This window comes from Papio anubis, unplaced genomic scaffold (assembly GCF_008728515.1).
Source record: "Papio anubis isolate 15944 unplaced genomic scaffold, Panubis1.0 scaffold723, whole genome shotgun sequence".
Lineage (NCBI taxonomy): Eukaryota > Metazoa > Chordata > Mammalia > Primates > Cercopithecidae > Papio > Papio anubis.
The window spans coordinates 1,922-14,340 of record NW_022167449.1 but is presented as its reverse complement, the minus strand read 5'-3'; the positions used below and the strand labels follow the sequence as shown (position 1 = coordinate 14,340).

Here is a 12,419-nt window from a genome sequence, read left to right as displayed (position 1 = left end):
CTTAGGGGCACGAGCACAAACCCCTAAATCCACCTAGAAGAAAATTTAGATGCTTAGGCCGGGCATGGTAGCTCATGCTTGCAATCCTAGCACTCTGGGAGGCCGAGGTGGGTAGAGCACATGAGGCCAGGAGTTTGAGACCAGCCTGGCCAACATGATGAAACCCCCATCTCTACTAAAACTACAGGAAAAAAAAAATTAGCTTGGTATGGTGGCACATGCCTGTAATCTTGGCTAGTAGGGAGGCTATGGCAAGAGAATCACCTGAGCCTGGGAGGCACAGGTTGTAGCGAGCTGAGATCATGCCATTGCACTCCAGCCTGGGCAACAAGAGCGAAACTCTGTCTCAAAAAAAAAAAAAAAATTGAGATGCTTTCATATAAGAACCAACCTCTTAATCCAGAATGTCACTGTGTCTTTATTACACTAACCCAGATTTTTTTTTTTTTTTGAGATGGAGTCTCGCTCTGTTGCCCAGGCTGGAGTACAGTGGCGTGATCTCGGCTCACTGCAACCTCCACCTCCCGGGTTCAAGCGATTCCACTGCATCAGCCTCCTGAGTAGCTGGGATTACAGGCGCACACCACCACACCCAGCTAAACTTTTTTGCATTTTTAGTAGAGACAGGGTTTCATCATGTTGGCCAGACTGGTTTTGAACTCCTGACCTCAGGCAATCCGCCCACCTCAACCTCCCAAAGTGCTGAGATTACAGGTGTTAGCCACTGTGCCTGGCCCTCAGATTTATTTTGTGGTGTAGTAATGAAAGAGGACCTGAGATACACTCAATTCTAATAATAAAACATTCCTTTTTGGTCTAAAACCTAGATTAGGTGGGTCTGGGAATCCATGTGTCTCCAGGTGATTTTCCCAAAGAACAGGCAAACACAAAATTGCCCCTTACCAGAAACCCTCCCACTAAGGGTCTCAATAATGTCCTCGGGGGAAAAACAAGGTTACCCTGGTATTTCTGTCACCCACATCCCTCTTCTCCCCCTCACCCCCTCAATACCTTTAGGAAGCTCTGGATGGCATCCTGCACAGTGGCACTGAGAGGGCTTTCAAGGAAGGCTGGAGCAGCTTTTTTTTTTTTTTCCTAGCCAGCTCAGGTGAGACCTGTCACCAAAAGATTAAGGTGTGAATAAGAGGTTTTAAAGGTTTTTTTTTAAATTAGGAACGCTGACTATTCTGTATGGAGAACAAGCGGCTTGGCCCAGCCACCAATAACATGAGCATTCAGAGGAAAAGGTACCTGAGCCAGATCAGGCTGAAAACCTTATTCTTCCTGGCAGGGATATCAGTGTCATTGGACACTTATGTTTTTGTTTTGTTTTGTTTTGTTTTTGAGATGGAGTCTCGCTCTGTACCCAGGCTGAAGTGCAGTGGTGTGATCTGGGTTCACTGCACCCTGTGTCTCCCGGGTTCAAGCAATTCTCCTGCCTTAGCCTCCCGCGTAGCTGGGATTACAGGTGTGTGCCACCACGCACAGGTAAGTTTTGTATATATATTTTTTGAGATGGAGTTTTTTTTGCTCTTGTTGCCCAGGCTGGACTGCAATGGCACGATCTTGACTCACTGCAACCTCCGCCTCCCGGGTTCAAGCAATTCTCCTGCCTCAACCTCCCAAGTAGCTGGGATTATAGGCATGTGTAACCACACCCGGCTAATTTTGTAATTTTAGTAGAGATGGGGTTTCTCCATGTTGGTCAGGCTGGTCTCAAATTCCCGACCTCAGGTGATCTGCCCGCCTCAGCCTCCCAAAGTGCTGGCATTACAGGTGTGAGCCACCATGCCCGGCCAGTTTTTTATTTTTAGTAGAAATGGGGTTTTGCCATGTTGGCCAGGCTGTTCTCGAACTCCTGACCTCAGGTGATACGCCCGCCTCGGCCTCCCAAAGTGCTGGCATTACAGGTGTGAGCCACTGTGCCTGGCCTCCTTATATGTATTAGTATCATAACATCATGTTGTACACCTTAACTGTACAATAAATTTATTTTAAAAACAGGAAAACATTTTGGATGGTCACTGAGCACTTTGGGTAAGATATGGATTGGAAGTGCTAACTACTGAAATGAAGTGAAGGGAAAAAAAGAGTCCCATAAACTCCATTTGGCATCTGGCTTCCAGGGACATTGACAATGCTACTTTTCAATCTTTGATTTTGTTTTGAGACAGCCTTGCTTTGTCACCCGTGCTGCAGTGCAGTAGTGTGAACAGGGCTCACTGCAGCTGCTACCTCATGGGCTCAAGGGATCCTCCCACCTAAGCCACTGGAGTAGCTGGGGACTACAAGTGTATCCCAACATGCATGAATACTTTTTTAACTTCTATATTTTTTGTACAGACAGGGTTTCACCATGTTGCCCAGGCTGACCTCAAACTCCTGGCTCAAGTGATCTACCCACTTTGGCCTCCCTAAGCATTGGGATTACAGATGTTAGCCACCACGCCTGGCCCAGTCCCTGATTCTTAATCTTTAAAGACAGGCCAGGTGTGGTGGCTCACATCTGTGATCCCAGAACTTTGGGAGGCCAAGGTGGCCAGATTACCTGAGGTCAGGAGTTCAAGATCAGCCTTGTCAAAATAGTGAAAAGCATCTCTACTAAAAATACAAAAATTTGTCAGGCATGGTGGCACATGCCTGTAATCCCAGCTACTCAGGAGGCTGAGGCAGGAGAATCGCTTGAACCTGGTAGGCGGAGGTTGCAGTGAGTTGTGCCACTGCACTCCAGCCTGGGCAACAGAGCAAGACTCTGTCTCAAAAAAAAAAAAAAAAAAAAAAGGCCAGGTGCAGTGGCTCACGCCTGTAACCGCAGCACTTTGGAGGGCCGAGGCGGGCGGATCACAAAGTCAGGAGATCGAGACTATCCTGGCTAACACGGTGAAACCCTGTCTCTGCTAAAAATAGCCGGGCGTGATGGCGGACGCCTATAGTCCCAGCTACTCGGGAAGCTGAGGCAGGAAAATGGTGTGAACCTGGGAGGCAGAGTTTGCAGTGAGTCCAGATTGCACCACAGCACTCCAGCCTGGGCGACAGAGCCAGACTCTGTCTCAAAAAAAAAAAAAAAAAAAAAGACTAGAACTGCTTTTAAAACAAAGCATCACAGGGCTATGCGAGGTGGTTCGTGCCTGTAATCCCAACACTTTGGGAGGTCAAGGTGGGCAGATCACTGAGATCAGGGGTTCGAGACCAGTTTGGCCAACATGGTGAAACCCCATCTCTACTACTAATACAAAAATCAGCAGGGCGTGGTGGCAGGCATCTATTGTCCCAGCTACTCGGGAGGCTGAGGCTGGAGAATTGCTAGAACCCAGGAGGCAGAGGTTGTGGTGAGCCAAGATCGCGCCACTGCACTCCAGCCTGGGCAACAAGAGTGAAACTCCGTCTCAAAAAAAAAAAGCCACAAGGCAAGCCATGGTATGTCTGTCTTTTATTTTCTATTAGGTTGAAAGACAAGCACAATCATCTGCAAGTGGGACTTTCCTTTCTGGTTTCAAATCTTAAAGTAATAGAAACTGATCACCCCTATACAGAGCCAAAAAGATTACGGAAACCCTGTCTTGAAATAGCTTGCACTAGAATAACTGCTATAAACAGCACATTCACTACTAATAATTACTTTATTAGAAGCCTCACAATCAAATCTGTTTACTTAGCCTCTGAAATGATTGCTTTCTTTTTTGTTTGAAACATGGTCTCATTCTGTCGCCCAGGCTGGAGTACAGTGGTACAATCTCAACTCACTGCAACCTCCACCTTCCAGGCTTAAGTGATCCTCCCACCTCAGGCTATCAAGTAGCTGGGACTATAGGCACGGGCCACAGCATGTCCAGCTAAGTTTGGCATTTTTGTAGTGATGGGGTTTCGCCATGTTGGCCAGGCTGGACTTAAAACTCCTGGGCTCAAGCGATCCACCACCTCGGCCTCCCAAAATGTTGGGATTACAGGCACAAGACACCACACCTGGCCTGAAATGCTTAAGACTCTAGAATTATCTTGAGTTAGTCTTAGCAATAAAAGACCAAGCAGGCAGATGGTGAAGGGCTAATGGCCCAGTAGGTTTGGCACAAGACTCCATAACCAAAACCTTACACAAGATCATTCAGATAGACAACTTAAAAACCTGCTTGAGAGTTTTACTGACAGAAAAAAAGAATCTGTGCAGAGACCCATTCCCTTTGCTACATAGCTCAGGCATTTTATTTTACCATTAATTCAGAAGTGAGAGAAGGCTCACGTCTCTCCAGCTTTAGTTCTCTTGGAAACTAAGATTGTCCAGTACACAGCTTGTTAAACCCAAGTCATTCCCAAGGCACCATGTCAAAGATACTTCATACCCCTCCTCCAAAACCAAAGAAAACACACAGAGATTAATACACTACAGAAGGAATAAACATTTTAGATTAGTTTGTGATTACTGACCTGTCTCCTGTTTACACCATCAGAAAAACTGATACAATAGCTGTTTTCCCGGAAGCCTTTTCCTGGTAGTCACAACAGGAAGAGGCCTGTAGAGAACCCCAGGGAGCAGTACACTCTCATTAGGCTGCAGCACTTAAGGTTTTTAACAGAGAAAAACCCAATGATTCAGTCTTTGGCATCTCCCACTCCATCTGCATTGATGGCAAACATAGCTTCAGCTTCAGGAAGACAGGGAGAGTCGTAGATTTTGCAGATTCTGGTTTCCCCTCTTCCTTTCCTCAGATACAATCTGACGCAAAGACACAGACCAAAGCACCAATTTGTTATAATTAAACAATTCCATCCTGACTTTATAACAGAGCTGAAAATTTTTTAGACATGTATTCTTCCTAGAAGGACCCTAGGAATATTTCTGTACTGTTTTCCTTAGTGCATTTCCAACCTGGCAGAATCAATTTTTGCCCTGGCCCCTCTCAGTGGATTGTCCATACTGAAACAAACATTAAAAAAAGAAAAAGTTTCTTTCAAGACACTGGCTTGATCTTTTGCCAGGCTGGAGTGCAGTGGTGTGTGATCATAGCTCAACATAGCCTCGAATTCCTACGCTCAACTGATCCTCCTGCCTCAGTCTCCTCGGTAGCTAAGACTACAGGCACATGCCACCACACCGGCTACCTCTTTTGTAGAGACAGGGGCCTCACTTTGTTACCCTGACTAGTCTCGAATTCCTGGCCTCAAGTCATCCTCTCACCTTGGCCTCCCAAAGTGTTGGTATTATCAGTGTGAGCCACAGTGCCCAGCCCAAACATTTTTTAAATAACGAGGGAGAGGCATCTCTATTATTCATATTCATTCTTCCACACTTGTGGGTTTTTAATTCTTTTATGAACTAAAACATCTATACCAACCAGAGCATGTTAATTAGATTAGCAAGAGTTCCTAAGTGTCTATACAACAGTAGCTTTAACAGGGCTTAAATGAAAATACTATATATTCATGTCTACTTCACAGTTAACATGACATTCTGAAAAGAATCGATCCCATCAACACCTTACCTGGTTGTTGATGCATGGGCGATGATATTTCCTCCAATAGGTTTTTTGGGATCAGCAGCAAACATGGCTGCTCCATCCACTTGGGCTACCACCTGATTAGTGATTACCACTGCTACACCAAACTGATGGGGAAAGGATAAATGTCAATTTTGTGGCCGTAGACACTCCAAGAACCTCAATACTGCCACCACTTTGCCCCACAAAGCAACGAATGACTAATGTCTCTCTCCTTCCTTTTCTAATAGAGCTTGATGATCTCAGGCACTGATGTCTTGGCTTCCTAGCAAGGTTCCTGGAATTCACAGCCACTGAAAGTAGGCATTCTCTGTCCCTATCCCACAACTTACCTCATCAGCAAGTCGCAGAAGCATCCGCAGAAACCTGGCCAAGTGCATCTGCCTGGCTGAAAGCTCACCTCGACCCGAGTAGTCTGTTCTGTAAAGGGCGGTGGCGCTGTCTACAATAAGCAGTGCATACCTACAGGAAACAAGGATTCTGTGAAGCCTATTTCTAGCCTGTGTCAGATTCTGCTCCCTTCTTTACCACCCTAAAATCTCATATTCATAGTTTTCCTTGTATGTAGATGTTTTATTAAAATATTTGCACAGCACTAACATCTGATGCACCGTTTAACAAGATTTCCAGCAAATTCAAGTAGATTATGATTTCATTTTTAATAGGTACTTGACCTAAACTATAAAGCAAGAGTGTCAAAACAGGAATTAAACTTAAACCTCCTCATTTCTAATTCAAGCTACTATCAATCTGGCCAAATAGCCATTACAAGACTCAGGGAAGGACTCGAAGAACATATTTGGTGTCTTACACCGAGCACACACCTAGATTCTACCATCATGGCTGATGCTTGATAAAGGAGCTGGGTCTGATGGTCTGTGTTGAACGCTCGAGCATACGCTACATTATCCAGGACATCACTGCCAGACAGACCATACCTATGGGAGAGGAGAGAACATTTTTAGGCTGCACACAGAACTCAGGCAGATGAGCAATTCATTTCTGACAATTACCTGAATAGGTAGGGAAGAAGTGGTACTGAGAGTAGTTTCAGGGCCAAAGAATGTAATTCCCTTTCTATTAAGAAGTTCAGGCAAACTACAAGCAGAGAGCTGATAGCACCCAACTACTCTGAGCTCTACCTGGCAAGTCTTCAGGACAAATCAAATCTATTCTTTTTTTTTTTGAGACGGAGTCTTGCTCTGTCACCCAGGCTGGAGTGCAGTGGTGTGATCTCACTGCAACCTCTGCCTCCCAGGTTCATGCGATTCTGTTGCCTCAGCCTCCCGAGTAGCTGGGATTACAGGCGTGTACTACCATGCATGGCTAATTTATTTTCAGTAGAGACAGGGTTTTGCCATACTGATCAGGCTGGTCTTGAACTCCTGACCTCATAATCTGCCCACCTCAACCTCCCAAAATACTGGAACTACAGGCATGAGCCACCACACCCAGCCTAAATCAAATCTATTCTTTGAGGGCCAGGAACGGTGGCTCATGCCTGTAATCCTAGCACTTTGGGATGCCGAGGCGGGTGGGTCACCTGATATCAGGAGTTGGAGACCAGTCTGGCCAACATGGCAAATCCCTGTCTCTACTGAAAATAAAAAATTAGCCAGGCATGGTGGCAGTCACCTATTATAATCCCAGCTACTTGGGAGGCTGAGGCAGGAGAATCACTTGAACCTGGGAGACGGAGGTTGCTGTGAGTAGAGATCGCACCATTGCACTCCAGACTGGGTGACAGAGTAAGACTCCATCTCAAAAAAAAAAAAAAAAAAAAAAAAAGTTCAAAAGAGAATGTTTACATATAACCCAGTGTGCTATAATTATGTTCTAGGTTCATGATTCTATCATGAAGATTAAACAGATGGCATAAGGATAGAATTACACCTTACGATCCTGACCAAATAAAAGAAGAATGAAGAGAGATATGTTTTCTCTATTTAGACTGTGAATGTATGGTTAAAGAAACAAACAAACAAAAAAAACAAGCTATAACAGGCGTAAGTACTTTACTTCACAAGTCTTCTAGTTGTGCCTCAAGAAACACTGATATGGCTGGGCACGGTGGCTCGCACCTGTAATCCCAGCAATTTGCGAGGCCAAGGTGCGCAGATCACGTGAGATCAGGAGTTTGAGACCAGCCTGGCCTACATGGTGAAACACCGTCTCTACTAAAAATACAAACTGCAGCCGGGTGTGGTAGCAGGTGCCTATAATCCCTGCTTCTCAGCTCCTCACGAGGCTGAGGCAGGAGAATCTCTTGAACCCAGGAGGCAGAGGTTGCAGTGAGCCGAGATCGCACCACTGCACTCCACCCTGGGTGACAGAGCAAGACTGTCTCAAAAACAAACAAAAAAATACACTGATATAATCTACTATCAGAAAGGGAGAAGAGGCTGGGCGCAGTGGCTCATGCTTGTAATCCCAGCACTTTGGGAGGCTGAGGAGGGAGGATTGCTTGAGCTCAGGAGTTTGAAACCAGCCTGGGCAACATGGCAAAACCCTGTCTCTATTTATAAAATTTAAAAAAATTAAAAATTAAAAAAGAAAGGGAGATTATCTATTTGCTATAAAAACAGAGAAGGTTTACCAGAAAAAAGAGTTGTCCTAGCTTTTCTCTCAGCAGCGCTCACAAAAAAAACTACAGGAACCTCTGTGCTTAGGCTCCAGAAGCAGGACATGGAATTCCCACAGCTTGGGAAAAGTTGGCTGGAAATAGCATCCTCTTTCATAGTGTTTCCTGAACTTCCTTCAAGATAAGAATAACCTGGAACACCCGTTAGGAAACAAATTCCTGGGCTGGGCACGGTGAGTCACGCCTGTAATCCTAGCACCTTGGGAGGCCAAGGCAAGCGGATCACTTGAAGTCAGGGGTCCGAGACTATCCTGACCAACATGGTGAAACCCAATCTCTACTAAAAATACAAAATTTAGATGGGCATGGTGGTGCGTGCCTGTAATCCCAGGTACTCGGGAGGCTGAGGCAGGAGAATCGCTTGAACCCGAGAGGAGGAGGTTGCAGTGAGCCGGTATCACGCCACTGCACTCCAGCCTGGCAGCCTGGGTGACGAGTGAAACTCCGTCTCAAAAAAAAAAAAAAAAAAAAAACAGAAAAAAGAAAAGGAAAAAAAATCCTGGGCCTAACCTAGACTCAATGAATTAGAATTATCAGAGAAGAGCCTGGTAATTTGTATATTTAACAAATACCTCAGGTTATTCTTAACATGTACATTTGAAAATCTAAGCTTATCTCAAATGAGCGATTCTCCTGCCTCATTCTTTCACAGTACTTCCAAGATTTTCAAGCAAGGCTAGCAATTGTGGTCATGGTTTTCAAACTTTAGCAAGCATAAGATTACCTGGAGAGCTTGTGTTTTTGTTTTTTGTTTTTTTTTATTGTTTTTTTGAGATGGAGCTTCGCTCTGTCACCCAGTCTGGAGTACAGTGGCATGACCTTGGCTCACTGCAACCTCCGCCTCTCGAGTTCAAGCGATTCTTCTGCCTCAGCCTCCCGAGTAACTGGGATTACAGGCACCTGCCAACGTGCCCAGCTAGTTTTTGTATTTTTAGTAGAGACGGGGTTTTACCATGTTGGCTAGGGTGGTCTCAAACTCCTGGCCTCAGGTGATCCACCCCCTCGGCCTCCCAAAGTGTTGGGATTACAGGCGTGAGCCATGGTGCCTGGCCCTGGAGAGCTTGTTAAAACAGGTTGCTAGCCCGAGTATCTGATTGTTTCTGATTCAGTAGATCTGAAGTCCCATCAGACAATTTGCATTTCTAATCTCAAGTAATGGTAATGCTGGGGACCATGTTCTGGAAACCTCAGAGCTACAGTAACATGAATGTGGGTTAATATTCTTCAACAGGGCATGGCAAAAATTAATCAGTAAGGGTTCTTCTGTTGTGAATGAAAGAGGACTATTTTTTATTAGCTTAAGGAGGCCTTGTGACATTCTCAGAAATACACATTTTTTTCTTGATAGAGAGACCTGATTTTTTTTTTTTTTTTCAGATGGAGTCTCGCTCTGTGGCCCAGGCTGGAGCGCAGTGGTGCGATCTCGGCTCACTGCAAGCTCTGCCTCCCGGGTTCACGCCATTCTCCTGCCTCAGCCTCCCGAGTAGCTGGGACTACAGGTACCCACCACAACGCCCAGCTAATTTTTTGTATTTTCAGTAGAGACGGGGTTTCACCGTGTTAGCCAGGATGATCTCGATCTCGATCTTGTGATCCGACCATCTCGGCCTCCCAAAGTGCTGGGATTACAGGTGCGAGCCATCGCGCCTGGCTGATAAAGAGACCTGATTAAAACAAATTAATGAAATTTCTATGTAAACATATTTTTCAGTGAGGCACAGTCACTTATGCCTGCCTGTAATCTCAGCACTTTGGGAGGCTGAGGAGGGAGAATCACTCTAGGCCAAGAGTTCGAGACCAGCCTGGGCAACGCAGTGAGACCTCATCTCTACAAAAATAATAGGCAGGGCACGGTGGCTCACGCCTGTAATCCCAGCACTTTGGGAGGCCAAGGTGGGTGAATCACGCGGTAAGGAGACCGAGACCATCCTGACTAACATGGTGAAACCCCGTCTCTACTAAAAAATACAAAAAAATTAGCCAGGTGTGGTGGCGGGTGCCGGTAGTCCCAGCTACTCGGGAGGCTGAGGCAGGAGAATGGCGTGGACCGTGGTTTATGCCTGTTATCCCAGCACTTTGGGAGGCAGAGGCAGGGGATCACCTGAGGTCAGGAGTTCAAGACCAGCCTCAACATGGAGAAACCCCCTCTCTACTAAAAATACAAAATTAGCCGGGCATGGTGGTGCATGCCTGTAATCCCGGCTATTCAGGAGGCTGAGGCAGGAGTATTGCTTGAACATGGGAGGCAGAGGTTGCAGTGAGCCAAGATCATGCCATTGCACTCCAGCCTGGGCAACAAGAGCAAAACTCTGTCTCAAAAAAAAAAAAAAACAAAAAAACAAACACAAACCAAAAAAAAAAACAAGAAAAAGAAAGAAAAATAGAAAAATATTTGCTGGGCTTGGTGCTACATGCCTGTAATCCCAGCTACACTGAGGAGGGAGGACTGCTTGAGCCCTGGAGTCAGAGGCTGCAGTTGTACTGTTGTACTGTTGATTGTACTGTTGCATTCTAGCGGGGCAGAGTGAGACCCCATCTCTAAAAACACAAACAAAAAAAATATTTTTTGTGAGCAAAACATTCATTAACAAATGCTGAATGCACTGCTCTATGGCTTGGGCATCCAGTGGTTGACCAAATCAAAGTTCTTGTCCTCATAGCCTATATTCTACTAGCTCATCTATCCTATCTGAATACTTATGTTACGAGACAATGTTTTAGTGACTGTGTCCAAAAGAGAATCCTTAAACTACTAAAATAGTATACTTAAAAGTATGAATGCTGTACAAGATTGCCAAAACAATTTTGGGAGGGAAGACACAAGTATATACATCTTCAGAAAACTAAGATCAGGCTGCAAAAGAGTAATTCCTTTTCCTTCATAGGGATTTTGCAGGCAGAGGCAAAAAGCTGCAATTACTATTCCAACCTAATTTTGTGCTTCAGGGTATACATTTAATAGGTTGCAGTCCTCAAATTATAAGCTGGGAAAGATAATTTGATTATAAAACAAGAGAGAATATTCTCCTCAACTTATTTAGGCAGGTTCCAACTTGAGTCTGACATCTCAGCATATAATTAAATTGTTTTATCACTGGGTTTCCATAAAATGTGTGGCAGGGCTAAATTACCACATTTGACCCTAGACAAAGGAAAAGAAGTAAAACAATTTTGACGCTGTATTTCAAAACTTTATTTGAGGATACAGAAACTTACAACCTCTTCACAAGCTTTACTCAGGTATAATTAACATACCTCAAAAATGACCTGCTGTAAATATAAAATTCATTGAGAGCTTTAGTGAATTTGCAGAGTTGTATAACCATGAGAACAATCCAATTTTAGAACATTTTCATCACCCCTAAAAAAATCTCTCAGCTTCATTCACAGTTACTCCTAATTCCTATCGACAGTAACCACAATTCTTCTATCTCTTAGATTATCCCCTTCTGGAAATTTCATATAAACGGAATCATACAATATGTGGTCTTTTGTGTTTAACTTCTATCACTTAGCATATTTCAAAGTTCATCCATGTTGTTAACATGTATCAGTACTTAAGTTCTTTTTTTATTGCTGAAGAGTATCCCATTGTATGGAGAAAACAAATTTTGGTTATTCATTTACCAGTTGATGGATATTTTGGGCTATTACAGTGATACCATAAACATTATCATACAAGTCTTTGTATGACATGTTTTTATTTCTCTTGGGTATATAACTAGAGTAAAATTGCTGCATCATATGGTAAATTCATTTTTAACTTTTTAAGCAGCCACCCGTTTTGCAAAGAGACCACCAATGCATATTGTCACCAGCAATATGTGAGGGTTCCAGTTTCTCTACGTCCTCCCAGTATTTGTTACTGTCTTTTTTTATTATAGCCTTCATAGTGGGTGTGAAGTGGTAGCTCACCATGGTTTCAATTTGCATTTTCCTGATGATTAATGATGTTGAGCATCTTTTTATGTGCTTATCAGCCATTGTATATCCTCTTTGGAGAGATATCTATTCAAATCCTTTGCCCATTTAAACATCTGGATTATCTTTTTATTGTTGGGTTATAATAGTTCTTTACATATTCTGGATACTAGACCTTTATCAGATACATGATTTGCAAATATTTTCTCACATTCTTTGGGTTATCTTTTCATTTTCTTCATAGTGTCCTTTGAAGCACAAAAGTTTTTAATTTTGATGAAGTGAAAACTCACTCTATTATCAATTTATTCTTTCATGGACTGTGTGTTTGGTGGTGTAGCTAATAAATATTTGCCTACCCCAAG

At 44.0% G+C, this 12,419-nt stretch overlaps 1 protein-coding gene and 1 long non-coding RNA gene across 2 annotated transcripts; one reads left to right on the top strand and one right to left on the bottom strand.

Moving 5' to 3' along the window:
• The first annotated feature begins 1,426 nt into the window (after positions 1-1,426).
• LOC116273464 lies at positions 1,427-6,091 on the top strand. Its single transcript, XR_004181799.1, has 2 exons — positions 1,427-1,468; positions 5,723-6,091. It is a non-coding gene; the product is annotated as an uncharacterized LOC116273464 (long non-coding RNA).
• Positions 4,173-6,660, bottom strand: LOC116273463 (DNA repair protein RAD51 homolog 1-like). Its single transcript, XM_031662528.1, has 4 exons — positions 6,317-6,660; positions 5,825-5,954; positions 5,478-5,599; positions 4,173-4,711 (listed from the first exon to the last, which is right to left on the bottom strand). The coding sequence occupies exons 1-4, from the start codon at positions 6,331-6,333 to the stop codon at positions 4,588-4,590; spliced, it is 393 nt and encodes a 130-aa protein (XP_031518388.1). The 5' UTR covers positions 6,334-6,660; the 3' UTR covers positions 4,173-4,587.
• Between the last annotated feature and the right edge of the window lie 5,759 nt (positions 6,661-12,419).